Raw genomic sequence first — 15,595 nt, forward strand, 5'->3', positions numbered from 1 at the left:
CCAGCTTGTATTTCAGTGCACATGTATCTTCACAAAGTGTCTGTGATGGTTAATTTTATGTGTCAACTTGTCTGGGATGCCCAGATAGCTGATTAAACATCATTTCTGGGTATGTCTGTGAAGATGCTTCCACCTTCCACCTTTAGTTTAATTTAGATGGAAGTAACATATATTGGTTCTGTTTCTCTGGAGAACCCTGATATAACATCCTCCTTCGTTTGAGAGAAATTTAGAAATTTTTTCTTCTTGAGAAAAATGAAAGGAGCAAATACAACAGTAGGGGGTGCCAAGAGTGTTGTTTAAAATGTTAAAATTTGAAGCAAAATTTATTAAATGAAATTAAATGGATAAGTTCATATTAAAAAGTTGTAGGTACTAATGAATACTGGCCATACATTCCAAGTTTCAGAGAGAGTAAATTGACTCCTTCTGAATGCTTTGGAGATATAGCCTTTGGTGTGTACTGTGTTCTTCCCTCCAAAACACCTGCGTCTCTCACAAGGCACCACAACCAGTATCTCCGAGGGATTCTGCTCTAGAAGCTTCTCCCACCTTTGTCGCTGCAGGATAGTGATGAGCACAGATAGAAAAACACGTTTTATAATTTGTTACCATGTCCTTCATGCCAGGCTTAACATCACACTTAAAGATGTAAATATTTTTGACAATTATATCATTTTCTTCTTTTGTGTGCCTAGTTGAAACAGAGACAGATCTTCATGTTTTATTTGTCAGAAGTTTCAATATGATCTTGTCTTCTATTTTTCTAGTTGATGTCTTCACATTTTCTGGTCAACTAAGAGGTACTTTTCTTGTTTTTCTGCACAGCTATGGTTTGTAAAGTAATATCACATCAATTATTTCTAGGGGTCTAGAACAGAACTGGAAGACTAGGAGCATGACTCAAATCTATCTTAAAATGGAAATTTTGGGGTAGTTTTTTTGCTCATAGAATATGTTAGCTTTCTATCTAGACTTCTATCTCTCCATTAAACATACAGTGCTCTTTATAGAGTTCCTATTATGTGCCAGACACTCTTTCAATGGTCTAATGATTGAGGAAAATTACAAAATATCAGAGATATAACAAACTGAGGGTTCTAGAGGGGAAGGGGGTGGAGGGATGGGTTAGCCTGGTGATGGGTATTAAAGAGGGCACGTATTGAATGGAGCACTGGGTGTTATATGCCAGCAATGAATAATGGAACACTACATCAAAACCTAATGATGTAATGTATGGTGATTAACATAACATAATAAAATCAAATTTAAAAATATCAGAGATATAGGTAGATAGATAGAGCAATAGAGATACAGACATACATATATTATTAAATATTTCCATAAGAGAGAATTAACAAAACAATATGGAATCACAGCACAAGGAATACCAAAAGGCATATAGGTGTGCTTGCATGTGAGCAGTATGAAGGGGAATATTAAGCACAGTACCTTCCCTAGACATTACTTTTTACCTCTTGACACTTGGTCTTGGGTCAAGTGTTCATTCAAATCACTTTATTTCCAGTTGAATCAGAATTCTGGAAGCACTGCCAAGTTTGGAGAGCTGCCATGACTTGAAGCTGTCAGAGTCAGTGATATAGATTCTCTTTTAGCTATGGCAGTGAAATCTGCTGCCATATGGTATTCTCAGATTTTCATTCAAGACATTAAGTGAAGACCTTGATGTTCAGTTTATCTGCTAAATAACCAGACATCTTACAACCATAAGTCACTTACACTTTAATCGTCCCTGAGCATTCCGCAAAGTTCCTGGATCATTTTCCTTTTTCAGTTGGTCCTCTATTTGCTTGTGGTGCTGACTTTGTTTCAGGATATTATAACAGGTGACGTGCTATCTAATGGACTATAGTGCTTCCTACCATGTCATCATGTTATACACAGAGAGGCTGCCCAGTTAATTCATAGTGATTCATTGAAAAAATATTGCCTACTTGCCTGTCCATTTGAAAACACATCTGAGAAATAGTGTGAAGGGTAGAAGTAAGGCAGAAATTGGATCCCCAGAAACTCTCTATTTTTTTCCAAAATTTCTTTTCTAAATAGAAAGTAAACTTTGATAGTGACTCAGCTTCATCTTTATAGTTAGAATTGGGAAATAATCCTCACCTCTACCAGTCTGACTGCTATAATCAATTGCCAGGTACCTGCACTATGGAAAGTTGGTATGTGCAGACCCCCATGTCAGTGAAGGCCCAAAGAAACCACTTACTCATACCCGGAACAGGGGCACTCCAGGAAAGCTGGTAAGTGGCTATTTCCAATTCTAAGTCTCTTTTCATATAAAAACAATAATGATAGCACTAAATTAAGCATCCCAAGTCCCCATGCTATAGTGCTGAATTGCAATGAACTTGGTTTCTGTGCCTGTGGAGTGATGGCATTCCCCAATCTCATTACTGGAAACTCTGCCTTGTCATTTAACATTTAGTGGAGCATGCAATGTTGCAGGTGGAATTTTCTTTCAGTTTAAATACATGACTGTAACAGGAAATGGGAGTCCTCTCTATCTGTATAAGGATGGATAGAGATAGTCATTTATTTTTTGCATATATTGGACAAATTTTCTTAAGTACTTGTTTTATGCCAACATGATGCCATTTGCTAAGACAAAAGAAGTATCGTTCATGATCCCAAGAGTAGAGATGATAACACTGAAACCTTCAATTTTATCTAAAGTTTCCCTTAGCCTCACTTCTTATTGAGCAATAATAATAACAGGTGCCATTTTTGGATCACTTTCCATGTTCTAGGCACGACGCTAAGCATCTTCTAAAACCAACGCATTGATCACATTATTATCTTTACAAACAATTCAATTTTACACATTCAAAATCTGAGTCTGGGAGAGGTTAATGTCTTGTCCAAAGTAACCCAACCAGTGAGTGAAGTAATACCATAATAAATGAAATGATAGAGCCACGGCCTCAATTCGGGTTGTTTTACTCCAAAGTCACTTTTTTTAACTTCTATACTGCCTCCAAAGTACTAACTTAAAACTGAAGTTCCTTCTCTTGAGTCACCCCCACGCAGCCTTGTTGCGGAGACATAGCCAGACGCAGTCCCTACCCACCGTGGTCTGTAGTGCTTGCAGCTCTTCTCCTTTAAGATGCCTGAGGAAGTGCACCACGGAGAGGAGGAGGTGGAGACTTTTGCCTTCCAGGCAGAAATTGCCCAACTCATGTCCCTCATCATCAATACCTTCTATTCTAACAAGGAAATTTTCCTTCGGGAGTTAATCAGTAATGCTTCTGGTGCCTTGGACAAGATTCGCTATGAGAGCTTGACAGACCCTTCCAAGTTGGACAGTGGTAAAGAGATGAAAATTGACATCATCCCCAGCCCCCAGGAATGCACCCTGACTCTAGTGGACATAGGCATTGGCATGACCAAAGCGGATCTCATAAATAATTTGGGAACCATTGCTAAGTCCGGAACTAAAGCATTCATGGAGGCTCTTCAGGCTGGTGCAGACATCTCCATGATTGGACAATTTGGTATTGGCTTTTATTCTGCCTACCTGGTGGCAGAGAAGGTGGTGGTTATCACAAAGCACAATGATGATGAGCAGTATGCCTGGGAGTCTTCTGCTGCGGGCTCTTTCACTGTATGTGCAGACCATGGTGAGCCCATTGGCTGGGGTACTAAAGTGATTCTCCATCTTAAAGAAGACCAGACAGAATATTTAGAGGAGAGACGTGTCAAAGAAGTGGTGAAGAAGCATTCGCAGTTCATAGGTTATCCCATCACCCTTTATTTGGAGAAGGAAAGAGAGAAAGAAATCAGTGATGATGAGGCAGAGGAGGAGAAAGGGGAGAAAGAGGAAGAAGATAAAGATGATGAGGAGAAGCCCAAGATTGAAGATGTGGGCTCAGATGAGGAGGATGATAGTGGGAAGGACAAGAAAAGGAAAACAAAGATTAAGGAGAAATACATTGATCAGGAAGAACTGAACAAGACCAAGCCCATTTGGACCAGAAACTCTGATGACATTACCCCGGAGGAATATGGAGAGTTTTACAAGAGTCTTACTAATGCCTGGGAAGACCACTTGGCAGTCAAACATTTCTCTGTAGAAGGTCAGTGGAATTCAGGGCATTGCTGTTTATCCCCCGTCGGGCTCCTTTTGACCTCTTTGAGAACAAGAAGAAAAAGAACAACATCAAACTCTATGTTCACCAAGTGTTCATCATGGACAGCTGTGATGAATTGATACCAGAGTATCTCAACTTCATCCGTGGTGTGGTTGACTCTGAGGACCTGCCCTTGAATATCTCCCGAGAAATGCTCCAGCAGAGCAAAATCTTGAAGGTCATTCACAAAAATATCGTGAAGAAGTGCCTTGATCTCTTCTCTGAACTGGCAGAAAACAAGGAGAACTATAAGAAATTCTATGAGGTGTTCTCTAAAAACCTAAAGCTTGGAGTCCATGAGGACTCTACTAACTGGCACTGCCTTTCTGAGCTGCTGTGTTACCACACCTCACAGTTGGGATGAGATGACTTCTCTTTCAGAGTATGTGTCCCGGATGAAAGAGACTCAGAAGTCCATCTATTACATCACTGGTGAGAGCAAAGAACAGGTTGCCAACTCTGCTTTTGTGCAGCGAGTGCGGAAGCGGGGCTTCGAGATAGTGTATATGACAGAGCCTATTGGCGAGTACTGTGTGCAGCGGCCCAAGGAGTTTGACAGGAAGAGTCTGATCTCGGTTACCAAGGAGGGCCTGGAGCTGCCTGAGGATGAAGAGGAGAAGAAGAAAATGGAGGAGAGCAAGGCCAAGTTCGAGAACCTCTGCAAATTCATGAAAGAAATCTTGGATAAGAAGGTTGAGAAGATGACAATCTCCAACAGGCTAGTGTCTTCACCTTGCTGCATTGTGATTAGCACCTATGGCTGGACAGCCAACATGGAGCAGATCATGAAAGCCCAGGCCCTTCGGGACAACTCTATGGTGGGCTATATGATGGCCAAGAAGCACCTGGAGATCAACCCCAACCACCCCATCGTGGAGACACTGCAGCAAAAGGCTGAGGCGGACAAGAATGACAAGGCAGTCAAGGACGTGGTGGTGCTGCTGTTTGAAACAGCTTTGCTCTCCTCTGGCTTCTCACTTGAGGATCCCCAGACTCACTCCAACCACATCTACCACATGATCAAGCTAGGCCTGGGCATTGATGAAGATGAAGTGACTGCAGAGGAACCCAGTGCTGCTGTTCCTGATGAGATCCCCCACCTTGAGGGTGATGAGGATGCCTCTCACATGGAAGAAGTAAATTAGTTCTACCTGCAGACCGTGTGCCCTCTGTAGAGTGTCCCCATGGCTCCCCAGAAGCCCTGAGTGGCCCCGGTTCACCTGGTTCCCTCTGCTGATGTCTAGTGGTTTTTTTCTTTTTTTCTCCTATCTTTGAGGCAGGAAAGAAGGCCCTCAAGCCCTATCCCTTCTGATATTTGAAGGGGTTTGGATGTGCATTGTGGGTTTTTTTTTTGTTGTTGTTGTTTATTTTGTTCTGAGAGTAAAGTATGCAAAATAAAGAAGATACAGTTTTATACCAAAAAAACCCCCCCAAAACCCAAAAACCTGAAGTTCCTGCCTCTTCAAAGTAAAGCATAAGTTGAAGCAAGTAAGGGAAAAGATCAATTAGAAACACCATAACACTGGCCTCTACATCAGAGGCCGAGGAGACATAGATTATTCTCTCCTCATTCTTCACATATAAGTCTCTTTTTCAAGTGCCTTTCCTCTTTATTCCAACTGTTGCTGTCTCATTACAATGGCTTCCTGACTTGTTTCTCCGCCTCAAATTTTGTCCCCTAACCTCTCCTCTGAATTATCATGTAATGATCAATGTAATATACAAATCTGACCATGTCACCCTCATGTGGAGAACATATAAATGGCCTTCCATCATCTGATCCAGTGTCCTGCATATGGCATGCAATTTAGCCTGTATACTTCATCTCCTGCCACCCTCTTCTTTCCACCAGAATCCCTGGTGGTACAAAAAACATGTAGATTTTTCTGCATACATCGTTCTGTTTGGCACATCTTTTTAAAAATGTGCTTCCTTTCTTCTGAGATGTTTAAGGACCTCCACATATTTCTAATACACCTGGCACACATCTCTATCTTAGCACTTCCCATGTGAGATTAAATAGATCTATTTTCGTGGGGGATTTTCTCTCCCAGCAAACTGGACTACTTTCGTGCAGAGCCCATGTCTTTTTCATATTTGAATCGTTGGGGCCTTGTCAAAGGCCTGACAATACATGTTTGTTAAACAGAAGTAAAGCAAACTGACAGCAAAACCAACCAATTAACCTACAAAAAACAGAAACAAAATATTTGTGGTTTTTCTAGTAGAACATAGGTACTGCTTTGACAGATAAATTGGTGAAAAATCAAAAGATTTGGGTTTACCACATCTTTGCATTCACTTGTCATGTGATCTCCGACCAACCACTTAATTATCTGAGGTGAATCTCAATTTCCTAATTAGTCAAATATTTGCATGGGATCATCCTTGGATATTTTTCCAGGCATAAATTCTATGGCTACCATTCTAACTACCCTGCACACCAGAAATGACCCTTCAGGAGACATAATTATTTAGAGGCCATATATATGAATCAATATAAGATCTACAATAAAGAAAAAGCAAAACATAATAAAAATTCTGTTTTGTAGGCAGGAGTGTTCCCCTGACCCAACAATTTACCCTAAAATGACATGCCACTAGTTAGAAAAAACTAAATAAGAAAATGGGGGTAGAAAATTGCAACACAGCACCCTCTCTAGCTAGAAAGCAAATCCTAAGCATTGGGGCTATATCATAGTCTCATTGCATTTTTAATGTCTTATCTCTGTTAAATAACAAAAATTCAATTGAGCAAATTTAAAGATCAAATTGCCTTTATTCAATGAACATCCCATCTAGCAAACAGAAAGGAGCTCCACTGAACTGTAGAAAAGGAAATATTTTTAAAGGCAGAAAAGGGATGGAAAAAGGAAATTGTAAGCAAAGAATGCATTGTTTCAGGCAAGGTCATCTTCCTAAGGGGAATGGAAGGAATCTATTGGGTGGGTTACCTCACTCGTGCTGACCAAGTAATTCCATGTTGACTGGTTAAAGGTTATATTCCTGGGGAGTTGAAACTGGTGAAGTATTAAGTCTTGGTTTGCTGTCATGGGGTTGAGCACAAGTGACTCCATTTTGGATCTGCTGTCTCCTTTTTAACATCTTACTAGACATGAAGAGCAGCCATACACGTTCCTGCATTCTACCTTTCTACCTAATGAGCCTATTGAAACCCTTACAGGGCCGAAGATTTAGGAGCAGCCATCCTTGGCTCCAAGAAACTCTGCTTCCTCAGTGAAACAATGGTTTAGCTTGAGAAACAATATTAGCTATGGCACTGGCTTCCCCGTGAAAAGATCCTTCATTAGAGTGGCTGGGCCGTTGGTGTTTCTGGGGCTGGCACAGCATTAATCTCTTTAGCTATAACATACTCAAGTTACTGGTGTTGGAAAACTGTCCAAGCAATTTACAAAAATAGCAACGCATAGACTGCAAGAGTCCAACATACTGTATTTCAGTCAATTGCCTCTACTTAGCAGTCAAAATTGTAGTTGTAGAATTAGGGGACTTTATGGGTTGGTGGAACAAAGGGAAATAAAAATTCATTGTCAATTTTTCCTTGGTTAAAGGTTTAAGGCTTTGGTAAAGTGGGATTTGGTCACAGTCAGCTGGCTCCTGGAACTAGAATCCTTTTGACGTTATTAAGAATCAATTAAGCATTGTTCCCCTAGGTATTGCCTTGGCCCCTTGGCAATTTATCCAGGGTTTGTATGTTCTGAGTCTCTTTGTAGGTGCAGTATAAATGGGTCTGATTTAGATCAAGGATAGTTTTAAAACTAATGAGTGGATCTCAGGGACAGGCTAATGAAAAGCTTTACAAGAAATTTTCTCAACTGTCGTCCCTGCATGTGCCCGACTTTAAAGCACTGAGCGGTTTCCCCCGACCTGCTTTAGAACAAAGTGACAAAATTAAGGACCGTATTTATTAAAGGCCCAATAAAGATTACAGTACATTATAGAAGTCTAGCTAAAAATGCACAATTTATGGTAGCACTGAGACTTAAATCTGTCTCCAGAAAAGGAGACAGTTGGTTTGCTCTAAGAAATTATAAAAGTCATAATTAAAAAATCCATTGTTGAGGGATGTGTTAAAAGCAGATCATGGGTCTCAGCTTGTAGTGAATTTATTTTGAACCTCCTGAAGCAGACACTGCAAATTTTTACATTCTAATGAGTGAACTAAAAACATATATTTCAAAGCAAATAGCACTCATAAATTACATTTATGACACATGAGGTTGCTGACTGCTGTGCAGGGAGCACAGAGTAATGGTGCTAATATGCACTCTAGCTTGATTTTCTCAGTTCCCAACATGCTCTAATTCCACACTACAAATCTTTAAATGGCAGTTATATTTTAATTAATGTGATTATGTGCTGCCATTAGCAAACCCTCCCCCAGCACATTTCTCCTGCCAGGCCCATGAATGCCAGTAAACCATTAACATAAAAGGGCTGTTTGCTTATTAAATTCATCTACACAAATAGGCAAGGGTTGCAATTGTTGATTTGCCACTGAAAGAACAGAATGAGAAGGAGTTGCTCAGTGCCTGGCAGTTGCAATTATCTGGTGTAATTAAGCTTAATTTATAAAGCCCCCCTCAAATGAGAAAGTAACAATTTTTGTTAATTAACAAGAGCATTTGTAAAGCTCGTTAACTCCATCATTCACAGTCTGCCTGGAAAAATGGGAGCATATGGCTATTAGGATGGGACATGTTGCATATGTGTATTTGTGCATTAATCTGTTTGGAAGGTCTAATGGTTGAAATGGGAGCTAGAAATGGATGTTATATTACTGAGGAAAGAAGATCTACTGTTTTCATTTATCTTTACAGCAATGTGAGTGCTTTGTCATTATCTTCTGCATACGGTTTCATTATTCTGATACAGCACTCTACATTGCCTCATACCCTCATGCCCATAAGCCTGCAGGGTACAAGAGCACTTATCTTTCCTGATGACTGTTGAATCATTTAAAACAAGTTATTAGTGAAACAATTAAAATGATATTGGTTCACAATTGTATTTATAGCTGGCAGGCATAATGGAACATTCTGAATAGCAGTCGGGGGTTCTCAGAATGGATGGAAAATGCTGTTAATCAGAGACAAGAGAAACCTCTAAAGAAAACCTAAATTGCAAGAGCACATTAATTGTATTGGAGCATTTCATTTAATTGAGAACAAAGGGAAGGTAAAAATCATATTATCAATGTTTTATGAACATGAAGAAATAGGAAAATTACTATGTCATTTGTCACATATCTTCTATTGGAAGTGAAAATTAAAAAGGCAGTGTTTAACTTTAAACAGAGCAGACCGAATGTATCATACTGCTGCACACTTTTAAAGGGAGCACCAAAATAAAATATACCGAACAAATTAATAAACTAAGAAATACAGAGGAAGACGTTGGGCAGAATGCCTCTCCCGCCCTCCCCTCCACCCCCAAATGAGAAGATACCAGTGAAGCTTGGAGATTGTCAAATGACTGTAAAAACAATGAAGGTCGTCCCTGCTCGGCTCCATTCATAATTCTCAAGAAATTACTGTGATCAGATGATCTCCAAGAAGCATATAAATATATTCTTTCATTCTTGCCTTTAGTGGTAGAAGTCACCAGAATCGATCAGAGACGATGACAACATATAGGTAGGTGAATAGCGAACGTCTCCTCTCACATAAACCAATTCATTTTAAACATGCCTTGACTGGCATTGTGGATGGGACCAGTCAATCATGCTACCTGGCGTGTGCGTGCGGTGTGCTTATCTGCTTGAAGGAAGCAGACATGGAAGACTGGAGTTGGGGTAGGTGACAGTGAGAATGAGCTTGGTTGGAATAAACAAAGCTCAGATTACAGTTTTCCTCTAATAAACCAACACATTTGGGAATTTCGATTTCTTCAGTGAAAGGCAAGTTCATTAAGCCAGTGAGCTAGTCTCCAGTTTAAATGAGTTTATTTTTAGGTTGTATTCCAAATTGGGTAGTTTTATTGTTACAACTTAAAATCTTTGTTTGGGCTGAACATAAATATAGAAAGTTCAAATAGATAGCATAATTATAGCACTAACTATGGACCTAAACACCGTGACTCCAATATGGCGATTGTGTGGATAAGGACACCAGAGATAGGGAGTAGAAAACAAGTTTTTATATACAAGAAGAACTTAAAGTGAATATTCAAAGAGTGAGTTGAGTTTTTAAATGAGGAAACATTTTATTGACTGGGAAGGCCTGAACTTGTTAAAATGATTACATCACAAAATCATAATTTAAGGAGACTAGCAGGAATGTGGATCTTAAGAAATACATTACAATAGTAACAACAAATGCCTACTGAGTTCTTACTGCATACCAAATATTGTTCTAAATTCATGAAGTGATTTTTAAAAATTATATAACATTCTTTGAAAAAACTCTATGAACTTTGAATATCCTCATTTTATAGATGAGGACATTTAGGTATAGAAAGTTGATGTAATTTGCCTGATGACACATGGCTAGTCACCGCAAGAAATCCTTTGTCAATTATTAGTCAGGTTGTAATCCATTAAATTGAATATTTGAACTTATATATTGTTTCTACTCGCATATCCTCTCCCACTGAGAAAAAATGTGAAAACATTCTTATGAAGATTTCCCCATATTTGTTTTCCAGTTCTGAAATTACAAGCCAAATATAAGTATATTAACTTCTATAAAGATAGAATAATTTGGGGTCTCAGATCAAATAAACAGTTAAAATAACATTTTTCTGGCTGCCTCTTTCTGACCGCTGACTTGCAAAGTGAGGTGGTGGCCCTTGGGGGATAGTGGGAGGGATGATGAAGTATTGAATTTAACTGTCTCTCAGTTTTTTTCTCCTTGTGGATTTCTTCAATTTCCACCCTCCTCCCAGGTATTTAGAGCTGCCTGGTCGCCTTGTACCATTCCAGTGTGTGGGGAAAAGGACAAAAACATAACTGGCTTCAGGAACTACCTCATTATCTTACAGTAGATTTGAACTGGTTTAAGTTTATTACTATTGCAAGTCTTCTGACAACAATATGTATACATCTGACTCTTACAGTAAATACAGTTTATGAATGGTTGTTATTTGCCTGAGTAGTTTTAAACTGCAACTCATTGTACCAAATAATAAAGAATTGATAGTATAGGAGAATAATTAATAATTTTATCCTAAAATCATATAGAAAAAGAAAATCTATTACATTTTGTTTAGTTAAGTTTTCAGTAAAGATCCCAGTGCATGTTTTATTTTATACACAAGAAGGTAAGAAAAATATTTCATACACTTTATGTAAATCCATGATGACAGAATAAACCTTAAAGACCATCTTTATAAGTCTATGTAAGGAAACAAAACAGAATATGAAATTATGGTCAGTCTATTCATTTTGTAAGTTTATCTTATTTTTTTTAAGATTTTATTTATTTGTTACAGAGAGAGAGAGTGCACAAGCGTGACCACAAGCAGGGGGAGTAGCAGAGGGAGAGGAAGAAACAGGGTCCCCGCTGAGCAGGGAGCCCAATGCCAGACTGGATCCCGGGACCCCGGGATCATGACCTGAGCCCAAGGCAGACGCTTAACTGACTGAGCCACCCAGGCGTCCCAAGTTTATCTTATTTTGAAATTCTGGGACCCAGTGTTTGATGAAGAAAGAAGAATTAGTTATACCCAAGTTTCTTATCTATGTGTATCATCCCATCACATTCGTTTTACTTAAATCTTATATATATATTTAAGCTTTTTTAAGGAAGGCAATCGCAAATTACCAAGCATCATTAGAAAAGATTTAATGAGACAAAGCCAGTGTGAAGTTCAGAGATTGAAGGAAAGGAAGGACTAGTTTTTTTTGTTTGTTTGTTTTTCCTTATTTTTTTTTCTTAAATTTTTATTGTTACGTTAATCACCATACATTACATCATTAGTTTTTGATGTAGTGCTCCATGATTCATTGTTTGCGTATAACACCCAGTGTTCCCTGCAGAACGTGCCCTCTTTAATACCCATCACCAGGCTAACCCATCCTCCCACCCCTTCCCCTCTAGAACCCTCAGTTTGTTTTTCAGAGTTCATCGTCTCATGGTTCGAAGGAAGGACTGGTTTTGCCTGTTTGTCTTGTTAATCATAATATCTGTAGTGAAACAAGCAACAAGATATAGATTTAGTTAAAAATGCTGACTAAAGAAAGTAGTGAAAACTCTCAATATATGTGTTGTTAAATACTGAAATCTGTTATCCTCAGAGCTTGTTAAATTTCTTAGTCTTAGAATTTTAGTAATAGTGTAGAATTACTTGTATTGTCTCTTATGAATCGCAGAAGAGGAAATTAAATAAAGGAGACCTCCTTTACTCTGAAGAGGTTAAGAAATATTTATTCAGCTCTACATATAAAAGAGTCATCAAATAAAATGGAGTAATTCGCATGCATAGTTCAGCACCTACTGGCACATTAAAAGTTCCCTAAATATTATGCCCTATTGCAGCTTAAAATACATTTCAACTCTTAAAATCCTATCATTGTAATTGCTCCATCATTGGACAAAGGCTTCTAACATCAAAAGGTAAGTTCATATGCCATTGATATTCTCACTGTATAAAGATCAGCTTACGCAAAGTGATTAATAGAAAAATTAATACCCTCAGTTTGTTTTTCAGAGTCTATCGTCTCTCATGGTTCATCTACCCCTCCGATTTCCCCCGCAGGAGGGCACATTCTGCATGGAGCACTGGGTGTTGTGCACAAACAATGAATCATGGAACACTTCATCTAAAACTAATGATGTAATGTATGGGGATTAACATAAGGATAAAATTAAAAAAAATGAAAAACAGGAAAAAATATTTGTCAATATGATAGGCAAAAATTTATTTCTTATTGCTGTTTTAATTAGATCTCTTGATTGCCAATAAAGTTTAAGATATATTCGTAAAAAAAATACAAAAAAAAAGAAAAATTAATAGCCACAAATAGACATTTCTCTTCTATATAATCAAACTCAGTATTTTAGTTTAATGGGAAAGTGTAGTCACTGTTAGAGAGGGAGGAAACATCTTCTTGCTTTGTGACAATGTCATAAACATTTGACTTGCAAAGTGTATGGCAAAAGCACCTTCCACTCTTCTGTACCCACAAGTATACCCATATACATATACAGTCACTATAAAACCTAATTTCAGAATAATTCAAAGTTTAGCAAAAATTATATTTCTCAAGATAGTTAATCAACATAAGCTGAATTCATCATTGCCCTCCAGCATCTTTTCAGCTAGTGATGCAGTGTGCTCAGGACTAAATTCAGGTTAGCACAATGTGTTAATGGAGTTTATACTGGCTGAATTCTGCTTCCCAGTCTTGCCATATTCAAGACCCTTGGGAACCAGGGGCGAGTACTAGACAATAAAAATATAACAATACGAATAATTTTTTGTATTATCTTTTCTTTAAGCATCCCCAACTTGTCGTGGTTAAATTTTTCTCAGCAAAACATTATTAAAGTTCTCCTAGATAGATTGTTTCTCACATTCTAGGGCTGTTTTAGAGCAGGTCATGTGCTGAGTTTTAGGTCCTCCTAGTTCAGAATTACTGAATAAGGAGAATGGAGAGAGAAAAGAAGACAATTTCTTAATAATAAGCTTTATTCTGCTTTATTTAGGGAGGCAGGGAAGAACAAAGGGTGGGAAGCTGAAGTAGAATAGAGTCAGAAGCCAGAACTGCAGTACTCCCTTACTTTGCCCAATCCCAACATTCCAGAATATTTCTCTGGCTTCTCCATGGCCAAAAAAAGCAGGAACAAATGAGGAAGTCTGGAGAATTATTGTTTGGTTATACTAGTAAGAGGCCTTTCCTAATTGATAATGGAATTCAGTGAGGTTTCATAATGAGTCCAGTTCAACTAAATTTATGTTTTCTCCAGTCATGTGAAAGCGATGTCAGACTCTGCTCTCTGTTTTGAGAAAAGTCTTTCAAGTTTCTTTGGCATGTTCACACACTACCAGAGCAGTTGGTTACCAAGTGGAACATTCTCTTTGGCAAAACTCCCTGAATCCCTTTGTTTGACTAACTTCAAACATCATTTTCTAATTGCATTTAATCTAATTACACCACATCTCATGTTCCTATAATTGTTGGTCACTACCTAAACTAGGCCTTCCAGTTACTGCCTGTTCTTTTTCTTTCCCATGCCCATTGATTCTTTGCTTCATTTTTCCCTGCTTCTGCTTTCCTCCCTCTCAAATCTTCACAGGGAATATTCTGGAGATTTATACAATATAAAACACTCCTATACTCATCCTTAACTAGGTATTTATCACAGGATCCAAAGGTGGGAGAGGCATTCTTTCCACTTCCTCATTGCCAGTTTCGGACCACACATGCTGTCCCAGGTGCCTACCTTCCCAGTGTGCTACCTGCCTTCCCTCAGGGCTCCCATCTTCTATGCTCCTGGTAACTGCTCCATAGTTAAGGATTTACATTGCTTTTTCAATACCCAGGCACCATGCTCTGTGACAATACTCTTCATGCAGGTTATCCATCGAACTGTCCACATCAATGGCTCTTCACTTTGGATCTCCCCTGTTAACCCCACCCACCCACCCATGCACTCACAGATGCATGGATTCCACCCTCAGTTCAGCTATCCCTTTCCCTGAGGATGTCATAGATTTGTCATTTAGAAATGCCATCAGATCACAAAAAACTTGAACTCTAATTCCTTAATCTTTATCCAAGGCTACTTAATCATTCTGACTTTCTTATGCTCTCGCTTACACGGTGCCTTTAATGATCTCCATTTTCCATTTACCCTCCCTACAACTTCTGTATACACGACAGCCCACTCATCAGCGACCTCTTGCTCTCACATCTCTCCAAGCTTAGATTGTGGTGCTCAAGGGTTTAGGGATTATAAACGACCCATTTCTTGGTCTATGCAAGTGTGCTAGAAGGTAGTATGACTAGGCAGAGGTCATCGTTGATCACCATAAAAGCTTAACACATCTTTATATGACCTCCTTATTCCCAGCCCAATGCATGTTTGAGTGTGTCTCTGGTGCAAATGCATGGGAAATGTATACCTATCAACCCCCAACTTCTCCAGCATCTCTTCTTCTGCACGGCACTTGTAAAACCCTGTTCTAGTTCAAGTACCTAGTCACCCTTTCCATCTCATGTACTTGTACTGCTGAGTGAGCTGTTGGAAAGACACCACAAGCTTTGAAGACTGCTGCCCTACACATTCACATTTCCTAATCTTCTATCTGCTCTTTTAACTCTATTTAACACTTAACCCTGTTAATGTATTATAACAGCTTTTTTTTTTTTTTGAGAAAATAAAGTCACTCAAATATTGACTTGAAAATGTCTGTCTCTCTGTGTACATTCTTATCTCTGCCTTCCAGGGCCAAAGGACAAGATGCCCTCCTTCCTG

The 15,595-nt window shown here is 38.8% G+C and overlaps 1 protein-coding gene across 1 annotated transcript; it reads left to right on the top strand.

The window, feature by feature from the left end:
* Positions 1-3,013: 3,013 nt before the first annotated feature.
* LOC123858964 (heat shock protein HSP 90-beta-like) lies at positions 3,014-5,571 on the top strand. The gene is given in 3 exon segments (XM_045896348.3): positions 3,014-4,103; positions 4,106-4,508; positions 4,510-5,571. Coding segments are annotated over 3 exon segments (2,166 nt in total). The 5' UTR covers positions 3,014-3,130; the 3' UTR covers positions 5,300-5,571.
* The last annotated feature ends 10,024 nt before the right edge of the window (positions 5,572-15,595 follow it).

Source organism: Mirounga angustirostris, unplaced genomic scaffold (genome assembly GCF_029215605.1).
Source record: "Mirounga angustirostris isolate CCGP_5_RB_7025 unplaced genomic scaffold, mMirAng1.0.hap1 SCAF_4, whole genome shotgun sequence".
Taxonomy (NCBI): domain Eukaryota; kingdom Metazoa; phylum Chordata; class Mammalia; order Carnivora; family Phocidae; genus Mirounga; species Mirounga angustirostris.